This window comes from Caenorhabditis remanei, chromosome II (genome assembly GCF_010183535.1).
Source record: "Caenorhabditis remanei strain PX506 chromosome II, whole genome shotgun sequence".
Taxonomy (NCBI): Eukaryota; Metazoa; Nematoda; class Chromadorea; order Rhabditida; family Rhabditidae; genus Caenorhabditis; species Caenorhabditis remanei.
This window is the reverse complement of record NC_071329.1, coordinates 14018374-14033550: the sequence shown is the minus strand read 5'-3', so window position 1 is coordinate 14033550 and position 15177 is coordinate 14018374. Positions and strand designations below refer to the sequence as shown.

At 37.3% G+C, this 15177-nt stretch overlaps 7 protein-coding genes across 7 annotated transcripts; 1 reads left to right on the top strand and 6 right to left on the bottom strand.

Annotated features, from left to right (window-relative positions):
* Positions 1-708: 708 nt before the first annotated feature.
* Positions 709-1921, bottom strand: GCK72_006805 (uncharacterized protein; the record flags this gene model as incomplete). The annotated part of the gene is made up of 5 exons (XM_053725804.1): positions 709-808; positions 891-1054; positions 1153-1340; positions 1442-1680; positions 1836-1921. The coding sequence occupies 5 exons, from the start codon at positions 1919-1921 to the stop codon at positions 709-711; spliced, it is 777 nt and encodes a 258-aa protein (XP_053589998.1).
* Positions 1922-3639: 1718 nt separating this feature from the next.
* GCK72_006804 (uncharacterized protein) lies at positions 3640-4228 on the bottom strand (the record flags this gene model as incomplete). The annotated part of the gene is made up of 2 exons (XM_003110159.2): positions 3640-3816; positions 3941-4228. The coding sequence occupies 2 exons, from the start codon at positions 4226-4228 to the stop codon at positions 3640-3642; spliced, it is 465 nt and encodes a 154-aa protein (XP_003110207.2).
* A 486-nt stretch (positions 4229-4714) lies between these two features.
* GCK72_006803 (uncharacterized protein) lies at positions 4715-5864 on the bottom strand (the record flags this gene model as incomplete). The annotated part of the gene is made up of 3 exons (XM_053725803.1): positions 4715-4828; positions 4871-4994; positions 5734-5864. The coding sequence occupies 3 exons, from the start codon at positions 5862-5864 to the stop codon at positions 4715-4717; spliced, it is 369 nt and encodes a 122-aa protein (XP_053589997.1).
* Positions 5865-6899: 1035 nt separating this feature from the next.
* GCK72_006802 (uncharacterized protein) lies at positions 6900-7281 on the bottom strand (the record flags this gene model as incomplete). Its single annotated transcript, XM_053725802.1, has 2 exons — positions 6900-7019; positions 7063-7281. 2 exons carry the CDS (start codon positions 7279-7281, stop codon positions 6900-6902), a joined length of 339 nt encoding a protein of 112 aa, XP_053589996.1.
* Positions 7282-7761: 480 nt separating this feature from the next.
* On the bottom strand, positions 7762-8310 carry GCK72_006801 (uncharacterized protein; the record flags this gene model as incomplete). Its single annotated transcript, XM_053725801.1, has 2 exons — positions 7762-8097; positions 8146-8310. 2 exons carry the CDS (start codon positions 8308-8310, stop codon positions 7762-7764), a joined length of 501 nt encoding a protein of 166 aa, XP_053589995.1.
* Positions 8311-10145: 1835 nt separating this feature from the next.
* GCK72_006800 (uncharacterized protein) lies at positions 10146-11649 on the top strand (the record flags this gene model as incomplete). Its single annotated transcript, XM_003110047.2, has 4 exons — positions 10146-10349; positions 10397-10570; positions 10617-10937; positions 11332-11649. 4 exons carry the CDS (start codon positions 10146-10148, stop codon positions 11647-11649), a joined length of 1017 nt encoding a protein of 338 aa, XP_003110095.2.
* Positions 11650-12195: 546 nt separating this feature from the next.
* Positions 12196-13653, bottom strand: GCK72_006799 (uncharacterized protein; the record flags this gene model as incomplete). The annotated part of the gene is made up of 5 exons (XM_003110142.2): positions 12196-12298; positions 12342-12409; positions 12486-12541; positions 12586-12880; positions 13363-13653. 5 exons carry the CDS (start codon positions 13651-13653, stop codon positions 12196-12198), a joined length of 813 nt encoding a protein of 270 aa, XP_003110190.2.
* Positions 13654-15177: the final 1524 nt, after the last annotated feature.

Sequence of the window (15177 nt, the reverse complement as noted above, 5' to 3'; positions counted from 1 at the left end):
TTGCATTTGTAAAAATAAACGAAAGCAGTGGAACGATAGTTGGCATGATGTCTTCGTCTTGAAAATTGACATAAATTTCATCAGTAACAAGGCCTACTGTATAATTAGGACGTATACTGAGAGTGATCGGATTGCCGATCTTTAATCTGATCACATGTATATAAAATTTTTGAGAGTTCACGACACGTCTTTCAGTTTTAGAAGTGCTTCTCAGTTTATATCTGAAATTATCACTACATAGTATTATTTTTCTTTTTAGGCTCACTTAGTCTTCAAATCCATCCATTTCAGACACTCTTGTTTCATTTCTACTGGTAGATTGTTCCATTTTTCAAATTTTGTGAGAGAAGTCATCCAGCCAATAACAGAAAAAGGTTGAAAACCTTGGAAAAATCAATACTACATCAAATGTGTACTGGCCTAAGTAGTCGCTTGTGTGTCGGACCCTAGTTATGTTAGTGCAATAGAGCGTAGTTTCTCTTTTTTCTGCACATCAGTATTTTTGTTTTTCTTGGACGTTCTTTATTCGGTACACTCAATTAATTTTAATAGTTAATACAATGAAAAGAAAGGATAAAACTTTGTGATTAGATCACGATACATTGAAAATAGAAACAAAAAGTTAGAAAGAATTGAGAAATAAAACATTATTAAAAAATTAGATCCATTTGATGTGTCCGCGTCGCTTTGTCGATTCCCGTTTTGATGTTAATCAATGGAGACGGTGTACTCCATTCCTCCCTTGGTGACTCTGCATTTGCGAGAGTGACTGAGCTTGAACTCGAAGCATCCAGCCTTGTTGAGAGTACTGAAAATTGATGACTATTTTTAATGGTTCTGGTTCTCAAACAAGTTTCGAAATCTATCTTATAAAGATTCCTTGAACTTACACAAGCTGGGGGAGCACCATCTCTGAGATGACTCTCAATGCATCGTATCCGCCAAAGTGCATCTTTCCTTTAGCAGATGCAGTGCCGTCAACGAGTTTGATGAGTTTTCTGATGTTGCTCTCGTTCATATAGTTTTGAATCTTCCATTCCTTCACTCCGAGATTCTGTAATCAGGCAAAAGTACAAGTTTTCTTCCTTTCGGTCGTCTCCATTTGTCCGAAACCAATTTTGTTTCTTTTCAATCTTCACCGCTTTAACTAACCAAAGATGCATCCATGATGATGTTGTGGTCTTGTTTCTTTCCGAAAACGACGCATTCGAGTGTGTTTGTGTCACATCTCTTTAAGAACCCAGCTGCTATGGTGTTGCAGAGGATCTTCTCAAAGACCACCATCTTCGTCTTGATCGTTCCGCTCCCGAATCTAAGTAATGTGGGCATCCAAGAGACACCTGAATTTATATACATGAGAATTCTCCTTGTATAGTGAATCTAGAAATGTATTACCGCCCCTATATTTTCCGACATATCAGATTTTTCAAACTCAACGCACCCCATTCACTGTCTTCATTGAGATGAAGTTCTTTGAATGTCCTGGAGCAGAGGAAACGACTGATCTTTCTTTTTGCAGAATTAAGATCTTCGAGACAGCGTGTGATTTTTCGACCGCCGGCTTCGAAGACCAGCTCGCACTCCGAATCACCAGCGTCGATGGAGAACTTGCAGGGCGGGATGACGTTGCTTGCCATCATCATAATGCTGGTTTTTCTGCTAGTCATCGCTAGATTGACGCTGAAAGTTGGTTTCATCTTGCTTAAGCTCAAAGTTTTTGTAAAATCATTTTTTCTGTCTCTCTGATAGTCTCTGAAAATGCAGTGGTTTTTTTTTTCTGTTTTTCAAACACGAGAATTTTATCAAACAAATGTTTTTCCAGATAATAGAATCACCTCTGGTCCAAATCGAAATTTCCAGCGACGGCCTTGAAGGCTAAATATGGTAGTTTCTGTATCGGAAACTTCGAGTGGGCCACCATGTTTGCTACCAAGCTGTCTGAAATATGAAACATCTTTTTCATAGTTGTTAAAAAATCTGTTGCCGTCAAATACCCGCAGAGATGATTTTAAAAAATCCCCAATTTACTCCCAAGTTCAGTCTCCGATTACTGTAATTTTAAGACGGGACTGCCGATTTTTCAATATAGATTTATTATTGTTGAATTCAACCAAACTCTTTAAAAACATAATTGCGGAAGCTTTATTAAAACTGATATAGGTAATATTTAAGAAAATTATAATTATTTGTCCCGCTTTCAGAATGTTGTTCGTGTTTCATAACTTCCGGTCTCGATTGGCACGACGGTTTGCTCTGAAAAAGCCAATATTATGGAAGTCTCATTCAATTTCTCGATTTTTCGAAAGATGACAGTATGCCACGTAAAGTATATCACTAGTGATTTGCTTACGTGGCTCAGATTGAATAATCTGAGGCCTCGAGATAAAGTTTCAGTACTAGAAGCTTATGGTCGGGCCACTGTAACATGTGGCTTCTTGTACTGCGTTGAACTTTATCTTTAATCTTTTATGAAGGCTGCCCGACCTGTCTACTCTCGATAACCAACAGAAAAACTCATTTTCGATACTTAAAAACTTTGGGAATAAGAATCAAGAAATGAATTTATATTACCTTTTTTCAGATTATTTTCAGCACATTGGATGTAGACTAAGTCTCATCCCATCAACTTTCAGTTTTAAGATTTCATGAATTCATAAAATTTTAGTGGTTTTATGTATTTTCCTTTCATTTGTTTCACTTACAATTTAGTATGCAGTTAATCCATTGTTGTCTGATTCACATATTAAAAATCCAATACGTTTTTTTTCAGATTTCTTTGTGTTTTCTCAACAGGAATCTCGTTGAATCTCCGGTTGTCATCATTTTTGATCTACAGCCGCGATCGACGCTCTCATTCCATCTTCGACTCGGCTGAAAACTGTTTTGTTAAAGAGAGAAACTAGAATTCTAAAGGATTATTGCAAAGAAAAAGACAGTTTGATTTTTTTTTGTTGAAAATTTACTTTTTAAGTTAAAAAGTTTATACTTTTTTAGACAATATATCATTCATTTGTTGCGAATTCAACGCGTTTCAATAGAATTTGTAAACGAAAATAGCCGTTTTACTGATAAATTGAGTTTTTGAAATAATTATCATCACAAAAGCTGGAAAACGAAAAAACCGAAAAATAATTTTTTTTCTGCGTCTTGAAAGTATTCGTTTTTTGGTTGGCGCCAAAAACTTTGTAAGAGAAGCGTGACGCCCGTTTTTCACCAGTTGACAATTTCATACGCGGATTTTCTAGAATGAAACATAAGAAAACTCCAGAAAATCACAATATACGTGAGAAACCCGTTTCGAATATAATATTGTGTGTTAATTACAAAAAATTAATCACTGTGGAATATCTTTACAGATTACAGTAACCTTACAATCAAATATTTTTTGTAATTTCATGAAAAGAGCACACTCTTTTTGTGGATTACTGTAGATCAAGAAGAAATGAAAGAAAAACGTAAGTTTGCAGACATATTTCATCTCGTTATATCAATTCTTATAGTTAGCTTCAGATTTCAACACATTAATTATGGGTCTGTAAAAAATCATAGGTTCAGAGCAACAATGAATCTTCATTCGATAATGAAAATGAAATAATTTCTTTAAATTAATCGGGTTTATTAGTTCAATTATCATGATCATCACATAAAGATTGTCCATCCAGTGTCTGTTCTGATCCAAAGACCATTAGGCCCTACAATTTTAATTCCCCTTTGTGTAGTTGTGCTCATTACCAGCGCGTCCTCATCAGCATTTTCAATAAAGTTCATTGTGATGTTTCTATAATCGAATGGACAGTTGGAATCGTCGAGGAATGTCTGAAATTGGCCAATTATACTTTTCAGTAATTTGGATTGAAGGCCACATTTTTGACTATGATCCTGAATAAGATGAAATGAATTCATCAAGATCCTTTTTGATGAAAAAATTGCATCAACTTACCTTGAAAGCAACAATTTCCAGATCTGCTTCTGTGGTTTCTTCTACTGTTATTTCACCACCATATTGGTCAAAATAGATTTCGCACGTCTCACTTGAATCCCAAAATGAAAGAACACACGATGGGTTTTGGAAACAATTTTCAACGCAAGCAAACGAATTTGTGTCAGTTGTCGTTTCTTTCGTACTTCCGTCCGTCACCTTTCCATACAGCTTGATCATCTTTTTAACATATTCGCCATTGATGGATATCGCACAGAAAAAAACGACGAGAAATATTTTAGTGGACATCACGGAAAGTAGGTCAAGCATGAAAGTGAAAGAATGCGTTTCCAAAAATTTCGAAAAAGTTTTCTGACCAAGATTGTCATAAGTTTCAAGCCGTCGTCCTGGTTTCATTCTCCTCGTTTTTTTCGAAAACCAAAGTATGCAAAACTACTTTCATGTTCCGCCGATGTGCTTTGTTTTGAGGGGTTGTTAACTAATGGAAGGAGGAAATAGGAACTCAAAGGAAAGGAAGAAGGAAATCATAAATTTCAGCAACTCTCTCCGATTTCATGATTGCCATTTTTCAAAAACTAAGTATGCCGAAATCCTTTGATCTCACCGTTTCAAACGTGTACATTCATATTTTATCTGGTCAAACAACGCAGTAAAACTCAAAACACAAAAAAGAGAAACTTCTGTTTTCAACAATTATGTAAATTTTATTAAAAAATGGACAAACATTACTAGAGAAGACATCGTTTTTTTTTCCAATAGGCATGTATGTCTGCTTCACCTAGTAATGTTCCATCCGTTTTCAATTTTTGTCATAAAGGAAAATCCAGTATTCATATCGCTCGATAACTCCTTATATAACACCGGACAAAAATCATCATCGAGATCGGCCTGAAAGACAAAACAGTTGAATGCTTTTGGAGTGAACCTCACCTTGAATGCCACAACTTCTCCATCTGCCGCCGTCGTTTCTTCAACAATAAAAAATTTTCCATAGTTTTCATAGAAGTATCTGCACTGCTGATCTGTACCCATATAAACGGCGATGCAATAGCCCCTGTTATACAGTAGCCAGCATTAGTGAGGGCAGATTCATACTTTATGTATAACTCTGCTGAATCGTGTCCGTTTTGCATACACTTTTTTTGACAGATAGCTGAAACAGCAATAAGAAAATGAGTTTTTTTTTTAACGTTAACATTTTTAATATTATCGATAATCGATTTTGACTGTCCGTGATTTGAAAAATCGAAAAAAAAAGGTTTTATTTTCTCTTGGAGTTATTAAGTTTTTGATGTCAAAATAATGGAAAATGCTCAGATAAACAAAAAAGTGTGTTGAATTGGTTTCTGAATCCTAGATCATCGTGCTAGAGAAACTGTAGAAAAACTTGTAGAAAAACTCATGATTCACCTTTTGGTACCTGTTTCAACAGATTTGGAGCATTTCTTGATGAGTTATGATGATTTTTCCGAGAGGACTACATTTGACTTCTGGAGCTTTAGCCCGATGCTCTGGTTTCAAAAACCAATTCAACACAAGTTTTTGTTTATCTGAGCATTTTCCATTATTTTGACATTAAAACTCAATAACTCCAAGAGAAGAATAAAAAGTTTTTTTTCGAGTTTTCAAATCACGGACAGTTAAAATCGATTAACGATAAAATTTAAATGTTAACTTTTTCAAAAAAACTTGTTTCCTTATTGCTGAATGTTTCAGCTATCTGTCTAAAAAAGTTTATGCGAAACGGACACGATTCAGCAGAGTTACACATGAAAGTATGAATTTGGCCTCACCCATACTCGTTACTGTAGCAATACTGAATGCATTCTGCAAAGCTGACATCTTCTTCTTCTTCTTCTTCTTCTTCCTGAACCATGCCCTGGCCAATTCCTTGTTGCGACACCTTCCCGAAGAACTTGATCATTTTCTTATATTTTTCCTGTCTTTTTTTCTATTAAGGAGAGCAGAACTTGGCGTCGAAGTAGTACTTGATGTCGAGACAGAAACATGAGTCAGACGTCTTATATCCGCTTCCACGGTTGTCACATCTAATTGACAATGAATAAACACAGCGCAAAATATAAGGACAAAAAAAGAGAAGATGAGTTGAGCATTTTGTGAAGTTGGCTTTGAAACATAAAAGTGAAAGTATCGAGAAGTGACGTTGTGAAAAGAAGAAGATTCTTGCGATGGCTCAAGACGACCACAAATTTCAGATGGTTGTCATGGTTTTTACATTATTTTACGAGTGGAGTGAAAAGAGTCTCGCAAGTCCGAGAGGGGCGGTGTCTAAAACTCAAAGCTAGATCAAATATGGAAAAGAACTTATGAAAGTTGTCAATAAGGAAGTGCTGTCTACCAACTTCTTGACATTACATTATTTGATGTACACAAACAGGGTGTTCTGACTTAAAGGGAGCGAAACCTTGTACAGACTGAGTTTATCGAGACCGATAAGAAGAAGATGGGTTAACAACTTTATTAGGCCAGATCCCGAGTTCGTGGGAGTCTTCGGCGACGGCTTGTTCGCATCCTCGATGTTCATTGGGACGACAGTGTTCTGACGTTAAAGGATAGGTGAACCCCGTCAAAATTAGAGTGCGAGAACAGATTTCTAAGCACCATGCTTCAAATGGGTTAAATGAATATAACTACAACCAAAATGATTTCTAATTACTTCAACAGAGTAATCAAGAATCTTCCAATATCTGTTTTGCGCAGTTCCTCAATTCAATGTATCTTTCATAAATTTCTTTTCTTTTTTTTCTTTTCGCACAAGTTAAATTGTGGTTTCCCAGACATGGCCGTTCAGTTGGTCAAGCTTCCACCACCGTAAAACTCAAAACACAAAAAGAAAAACTTCTGTTTTTAACAAATATGTATTTTACTTATATTGATAAAATGTACAAAAATTATAAGAGGAGTTATCGTTTTTCTCCAATAGGCCTGTATGTCTGCTTCACATATTAATGATCCATCCGTTGTCAACTTTTGTCCATTTCATAGTGGAAAATCCAGTCATCATATCGCTTGATAACTCCTTATAAAGCGGCGGGCAAGAAGAAACATCTAGATCGGCCTGAAAGAAAAATAGAGTTGAACCCTTTAGGAGTTAACCTCACCTTGAATGCAACAACTTCTTCACCTGCTTCTTCAACAATAATAGTATTTCCAGGTTTATAATTAAAGAACCTGCATTGTTGATTTGCATCTACATAAGCGATGACGCAAGTGCCACTTTTATAACAACCCTGGATGCATTCTGCGACGCTAGCATTGCCTTCTCCAACAATGCTCTGGTCAATTGATGGTTGTGTAACTTTCCCCAAGAACTTGATCATTTTCGTATACTTTTCATTTCTTTTTTTTCTATTAAGGAGAGCAGAACTTGGCGTCGAAGTAGTACTTGATGTAGAGACAGAAACATGAGTCAGACGTCTTATATCCGCTTCCACGGTTGTCACATCTAATTGACAATGAATAAACACAGCGCAAAATATAAGGACAAAAAAAAGAGAAGATGAGTTGAGCATTTTGTGAAGTTGACTTTGAAACATAAAAGGGAAAATATCGAGAAGTGACGTTGTGAAAAGAAGAAGATTCTTGCGATGGCTCAATACAGCCATAAATTTCAGATGGTTGTCATGGTTTTTACATTATTCTACGAGTGGAGTGGAAAACAATTCTCAAGTCCGAGTGGGCGGTTTCAAAAATTCAAAGGTTGATCAGACCTGAAAAACTTATGATAGTTACCAGAAGTGTGGTCTACCCACCGCGACACAGGACACTGCTGATATGAATTTATTTACTAAATTTGATTTCTAAGGACCATGTTTCAAATGAGTTAAATGAATATAACTACAACCAAAATGATTTCTAATTACTTTAACATAATAATCATAGTTATCCGCTGCCTTCTCTCCACGCGAATCTTCCAATATCTGTTTTGTACAGTTCCTCAATTCGGTGTATCTTTCACAAATTTCTTTTCTTTTCTCACAAGTAAAATTGTAGTTTCCTAGACATGGCCGTTCATGTGGCATGGGAGACTTGTTAAGTTTCAGAATGCATTTGTAGAAATGAGAGTTGTGAAGATTGAACCAATTCATTTTGTTCTGAAAAAACTCAACAAGATGGGAGTATGAGTTGATGCAATTCTGAATTAAAATAATTAATGAGAAATTTAAAAAAGTGAAATAACTTACATTTACATCTTCATAAATCCCTCTAACCATCAACACTTCCGGATCATCTATTTCTACAGTATCCCATCTGATAAAAGCTTCCCGTTCAGCTAATCTTCTTTTCATTGCATCACATTCAGCTTGTCTAAAACGGAGTCTCATTTCGTTTTTCTCTGTTGCTTCCATAGTTAAAATATTTAAAAGTTTCTCGTAACTGGAGTCTTGCTTCAAAGTATTATATGTACTTTTCCGACATTTCTTCTCAAGGATTTGAAGGAAACACGATTTTCCAAATGTGAATGCTTCTCTCTTGATTGTCAGGTTTTTCTGAAATATCAGGAATGTGCTAGTTCATTTTTCACAAATCTTACCGCTAGAAAATCATATTTTTTCAAACAATTCCACGTTCCACTATAAATTTCATAGATCACATTCTCGTAGCACTGCAGAACATGTGTCATATAAATCTCAAAGTTATCACATATCCCTTTGAAGATAGACTTCGTGTAAAGAACTCGATATTAGTGAGAATTGGATGCCATCCAATCGAAACAAGGCTGAAAATAATATAGTTGAGATACTACTATTATATGTCGTTCATTCTCCAAGTGCCCTTTTTCCGTCACAATTTTTCCAACGAAAGATGAAATGAGATTTTTGTATTCTTTCACGAAAGGAGTACAATTTCCATGGTGACGTGGCTTGTAGAGGAATTCATAGATATTATTGGACACTATGGAGCAGGTAAGTGGTAATGACAGTAGAAGGAATAGTGTCGCAGGAAGAAACATTTGGCAAGGAGCGGGATGTGTTTTCACATGATGAAGGTTGTTGCAAGACATGTGTCGAGGAGAGGTTTTTGATTACTGGAGGAATAGAGTATACTTTGTGCTCAAGGAATAAGATTTCCTGATGCTCAAGACAATTATGCATTCCCAATGTTCATTTTTATTTTAAGAATACGGTTTTGTACCAACGTTATCAGACCGGGCCAACGTGCTTAAAACGTAATATTATGAGCTGAAAAATAGACCAAAATGTAGATCTCATGGAGTTCTATGTCCGTGACCTACTACGGAACGGGTGTCTAGTCGTTAATATGTCACGGGCCGGGTTGAAGAGGAAAAAACGCAAAAATGACCAAAAAGCCATTCTAGCCCGACCCGCATCCCATTATCCTAAGCTACAATGACCAAATTACACGGACAAACAGAAATGAACGGAGTGTGGTGTAACTTGCTCACTGTATTCTTGCCACTGTATGTATTTCAATCGACATCGGGCTGGGCTAGAATGGCTTTTTGATAGTTTTTCGGCCTTTTTTGGTTTTTGGCATTTTTCTTGGCCTACAGCACATTAACCAATTAAAATTCGTCCCGTAATAGGTCACAGATATAGAACTCGCCGAGATCTACATTTTAATATATTTTGCAGCTTATAATATTGAGTTTTAAGAAAATTACGGGCCTTGCAAGTATGCTTAAAAATTTACAATTAAAAACAGAGTACGATTCAAAACGATAATTTTTGAAAACCTGTGAAATGAACATTCTCAGGTGGTCTTCATGCTTTCAGGCAACCTATTAGCACTGCACGATTTTTACAACCGCGCTCTACCGGAACCGAAGAAAATTGTGAGCGAAATTGAGAGGCGCAGAGAAAAAGAGACATTTTTAAGGGCATTTGGGTGGAGCGCAGTTGTAAGAGCTGTGCCGAGTTAATAATTATTCCACATGTTTCCTCTTCTTGTGTACTGAACAACCACTCCCATCCAATACAAAAAAAACAAAATCAAAGAGCACATGTCACGTTTTTTCGATCCTCCCTTCGATTGATTCAGAGAGACCGAGGCTGCTTCCATCAAAAAGCCAGCAGTTGGTGTGTCAATTTGTTTTAATGAAGAAACAGATATTCTCAGTTTTATAAATCTTATTTTTATCTCCTCGTTGTTTCTAATTTATTTCTTTGAAGATTTCAAAGATTTTTATCATTTTTCAAAAAGGAAAGTTTGAATTCCAGATATGAAAAATCGATGGATCTTCTCCATTATTTTTACACTATTTCTGAGCTCAGTGAGCTCTCAAAACTCCACATCCGATTCATGTGATTCTGACAAATGCTTGATGCTTGTGGCTGAAATCGGGCCAATTATTCGAGCACATGAATCAGTCAAACCAAAAGCGGAGGTTCTGAAAAAAATGAATGATTTGTGTGCAGATATAAAAGTGAGTTCTGTGTTTCGGTTCTGAGTTTCAATTTTTTTTAATTCCAGAAATGTTTTAAAGCTGCCACGTGTCCAAAGGGAAAGCATACATATGAAAGTATGCGAGATGCCTGTGAGCATTTGGAGTTAATGACTGGAAATGTGCAACCGTGTTTGAAGAAATTTTATTCAGCAGTTTATCATGAAAAGTACAATTGTACAGCCAATAAGGACTACTTGACAGTAAGATTTTGTATAATTTTTAGGAAAAACTTGTTTGATTTTTCAGGAAGATCTGCCAAAACGTCGTGTTTCGTACACCCTGGGAAGGTTCTGTTTCTTTGAAGTGATAGGAAAAGAGTGCTCTGCTGAAACTGTAGCAATTCTGAGTTCGAACTTCAACTATGATAACCTCATCAATGTTTTGACTACTCTGCCATTAGGCTTCAAAGACAACTGTAACCGCCTGTTCCATTCGTTCAACAAACTTCAATGTGAAGCACTGGAAGATGCTATAACAGCGAAAGAGAATGAGATCAACTGGGTCGACACAACACAAACTAATGATACAGATTTGGTATCCTTCTTGCAGCTGTTTGAGGATGCTGAGGTCAGTGGATCTATAGTTGCAAACCGCGTCGACACGGGCCGACGCGTAGCTTGCTTTAAACGCAATATTATGGGCTGAAAAATATACCAAAATGTAGATCTCGCCGAGTTCTACATATATCCTTGATCTACTACGACCTGGATGCTTATTCGATAATGTGCGCGGACGGAGAGAAAGTGCCAAAAAGGCCTTTCTAGCCCGGCCCGCGGCACATTAACGACCCACCATCCGGCCCGTAGTAGGTCACGGACATACTGTCAAAATCGTCGCTGAGATCTACATTTTGGTATATTTTCGAGCTCTTAATATTGCTAGCGAGTTACGTGCCGGCCCATGTCGCCCCGTTTCGATTTGCAAAGTTTTAATATTGATTGTATCACTTGAGATATTCCAGAAATGCATCGCAAAATCCTGCTCCTACAACGACATCCACCGGCTGATCTTCAAGAGCAAGAAGGATTGGTTCGAGTTATACAGCACCGAGTTCTTCATGTGCAAACGGAAAATGATGCTCGACAAACCGTCGTCTGCGAAATTCCCTTGCCTTAAAGACCACAATATTGTTGGATCGAAAAAAGAGGAGACTTGTGAGAGATATTCGAAATTGAAGGATTGTACAAAGACAGTGATGGAAGCAGTATGTGGGAAGAAGGCGATTGAGGAATATGATAAAACTGCTGAGATTATTAAGAAACATTTCGATTGTAAATAAATTCTGTATATCTTTCTTATTCTATTGGATTTACAATATAGTTTATTAGACGATTCCCAAAATGTGAACTGACAAGGGAAGTCTTTGGAGACGCGGCTTTAAAACGATCTATAAACTTGGTCATAGGTACTTTCGACTACGGGAAGTCCTTTTCTGCCATCAAAACCGGCGAAATGTCTCTGCGAGACGAGTTATGAGCTCTCAAACTTTTGAAATGGTTATGATTTTTCACATTGAATTCCGAACAGGCAAATAGTAGACTCAAAGATGTTATCTTTTTTAACGTACGAGCACAGGGGAACCACTGGGGAACACATTCGGAACCGCGCGGTGCGGTATGTGCGGCCAACTTGATGTTCCATGTGAAAAAAACAAAAGCATAACCTTTTAAAATGTTTGAGAGCTCATAACTCGGCCCACAGAGACGTTCAGCTGGTTTCGGCTGCAGAAAAAAAAGGACTCCCCGTAGTCGAAAGCACCTATCACCAAAGTTATAGATAGTTTGAATGCCGCGTTTCCAAAGATTTCCCTTGTGAGGAACTGCAGCTACGGCAGTCGAGATCCACACACGACTCCAATAGAATCAGTGTTTGAACAGTCTTGAACCCAAAATGATCCTGCACCAATGGTTAGACAGTATGCTCTAACCCTGCAAAAGACCTAATAGTTATTAATTTAAGTGTAGCACTCACTGTCCATTCTGATTAGGATCCATTTCCGTGGTATTTGTATATCCGTCAGTAAATGTGTAATCTGCTGCCTGAAAAGTGAAGCTCAATCAACCCAATTGAAGCGATTAACCGACAGAGTCATTCTAGCCTTTCAAACTCACAAACCTTGCATTTCGATTGGCAAGTAGTTGTTCCATCCACCCACATAGTCCCAGCAGGTCCTGAAACCATGTCTCCCATGACTGAATTCATTGAGCTGTATTACCGTTTGTTAAAACAGATTTCTCATTTGCATTTGCAATTCCGCTCATTTTCTTTCCTTGCGATTCGCAGAAGGCGCTTGCTTCCGATTGAATTTTTCCAGTTAGTGAATAGATTTGGAGACAAACAACAACTGTTTCAGATCTTCTAAATATTTTCCCTGGTTCTGGACAAGGGTTGAGCAGAGTCCATCCTGTCTCAGTTTTGGTCCATTGGAAAGGGTAATTAACGTCATTTCTGCTGTCCACATAAGTGAATTCTAGCTCAGTGTACGATTTTGGGCATGTAACTTTGTTGATCTGAAATGCAATCGACTTGGGAATTCTTAAAGGTGTATTGTGGGCAGTTATGATATTTTCATATCATAATATATGCTATTTGACGAATTCATTTTCATACTTCAAGATTTTTTTTAAATTAGGAACACGCTGAGACCGAGCGCCGGAAATTTAGGTCAGTGAGAAAGTTCTAGAAATTTCACTTCGGTAAAGTTGCTTTTTTGAATGTTGACGGTGTTTTCGATCATTTTTCTTGTATTCTTCAATAAATTAGGTATAATACAACAAATATTAATAGAAAAACACTTTAAAAAAATCATTTTTACCAAAATGAAATTTCTAAAACTTTATCACTGATCTAACTTTCCGGCGCTCGCTTTCAGCGCGTTTGTGTACCGAATTAAAAAATTCTTGAAGTATAAAAATGAACTCGTCGAAATGCATACAGTATATTGTGAAAACATCATAACTGACCACACTAAACCTTTAAGGCTCCTACTCACTTTGACTGCAACTGAAAATCCATCAGTATTCAAGGTTGTCACAATTTCAAAAGTCGTGTTGAAGTCAGAGTAATTATAGTTCAAACAGTATCCCTCTGTATCCATATACGCCAAAATACAGTAGGTGTTGTTCAAACAGTTAGTTACACAAGTCGCTGGAGGAATCAGAGATCCTCGAGTTGATGGAACTTCAGATGCCACTTTTGCATATATCTCAACCATCGACGCTTCGTCTTGAGAGATCACTCCCGGTCCGATAAAGAAGAAAATGAGTAAGATAGCAAGCTTCATCGAACGAGTTGGGAGAGTATAAAGTTGTTTGAAAGTGTGAAAACTAGCTCGGCGGGGAGAGAAAAGCCATGATGTTGTCAGGGAGCTGCTAGGTTTCAATTCACAGGCTTTTTATTTTTTTGAAAAAGTGATGACATTTAGACTAAAGTTTGGGAACAAAGTGTATAGCTGTATTCTGTCAGAGAAGAGTTTCCAAGCAACACGGCTTCGAGCAAAATGACTACCGTAATTCAATGAAGTCATCTTTCCGATCCCGACCTACGTCATCCGGTCAACCTACTTTCTGCCATTAACCGGTCAAAAAGTTGGTGTCCACCCCATCACATTCAACCTCTTCTTGCAAATTTGTCTAGTATTTCTCCGTCGACGCGGAAACTCGATCCGCGTCGGGTTTTTTCGGTCGGAGTCTGACGTGTTCAGTGACGACGACAAGAGGGTGACGAAAGGAAGGAGGAAACCCAGTTTCCACAATTAATTTGACCGCCACCACGGATTGCATTTTTCGCACTTATATAGACTTTTTTTAGAGAGAGATATGAATTTTCTTATTCTCATTGGATTGACTAAAAGTACAAACTATCTCGGAGGATTGTTGAAGAAAGCTACCGTACTATGGGAAGGCCTCCGAGGGACCGTGAAGATATGAAACGTGATATATATCATTAGATAGCTGAGAAAACGCTGATTTCAAATCTATATTTCATTTTTACCTCGTTTTTCTCGAACGCCAGACCTCGAGGGCAAAAACTGAATATATATTTGGAATCAGCGTTTTCTCAGGTTTCTAAGGAGATAGGTCACGTCCTTTAACTTCAGGGTCACTCGGGATCCTTCTCTAGTGAGTAAGAATCTGTTACCGGTATAGTTTGAGAACGATGAAGCACTGAGCCTCGATTGAAATGTACTGTTCGTCATCGTCTGTGTCTGCTCCGCAATCTCACCCGGTTATGTATTGGTACCGTCTAACCGTATCACGATGAGGAAAAGGCACCAATGCAGCCGCGATCTATTAACATGAAAGGTACATTTTTTGCGTCACGGTGAACATTAGAATTCTAATAGCCGGTACAGTATGCACATAAGTACTAATATTAACCCATGATGCAAAAAACTGTACCATTTTATGTTAATAGATCGCGGCTGCATTGGTAGCTATCATCGGGCCGTATGTCTCATCTCAATAGGTGATATTGAACAGGAACTTTCCAGCAAGACTTTTTAGACTTATTCCATTTTCTTTTGAGAACTCAAAACCATGACAAAAATTCAGGGTATCGAAATGTTTGCTGCTGGTTTATGTTCTTCTTATGCCAGTGTCTCTTCCGATTACTGTAACCCAACTTTTCGAATTCACCCCTCGTCTTCTAAACATTCTGAATATATTTTCCCCTCTTTAAATCATCATTATACATGCTGTTCCCTAATTATTCTTGCAAACAAAGTGTTCATCTCATTAATACAGTTCAGATTCACTGATGAGATTGTTTATGATCGTCTTCTATTTCTTCTTTACAGAGAATGAGA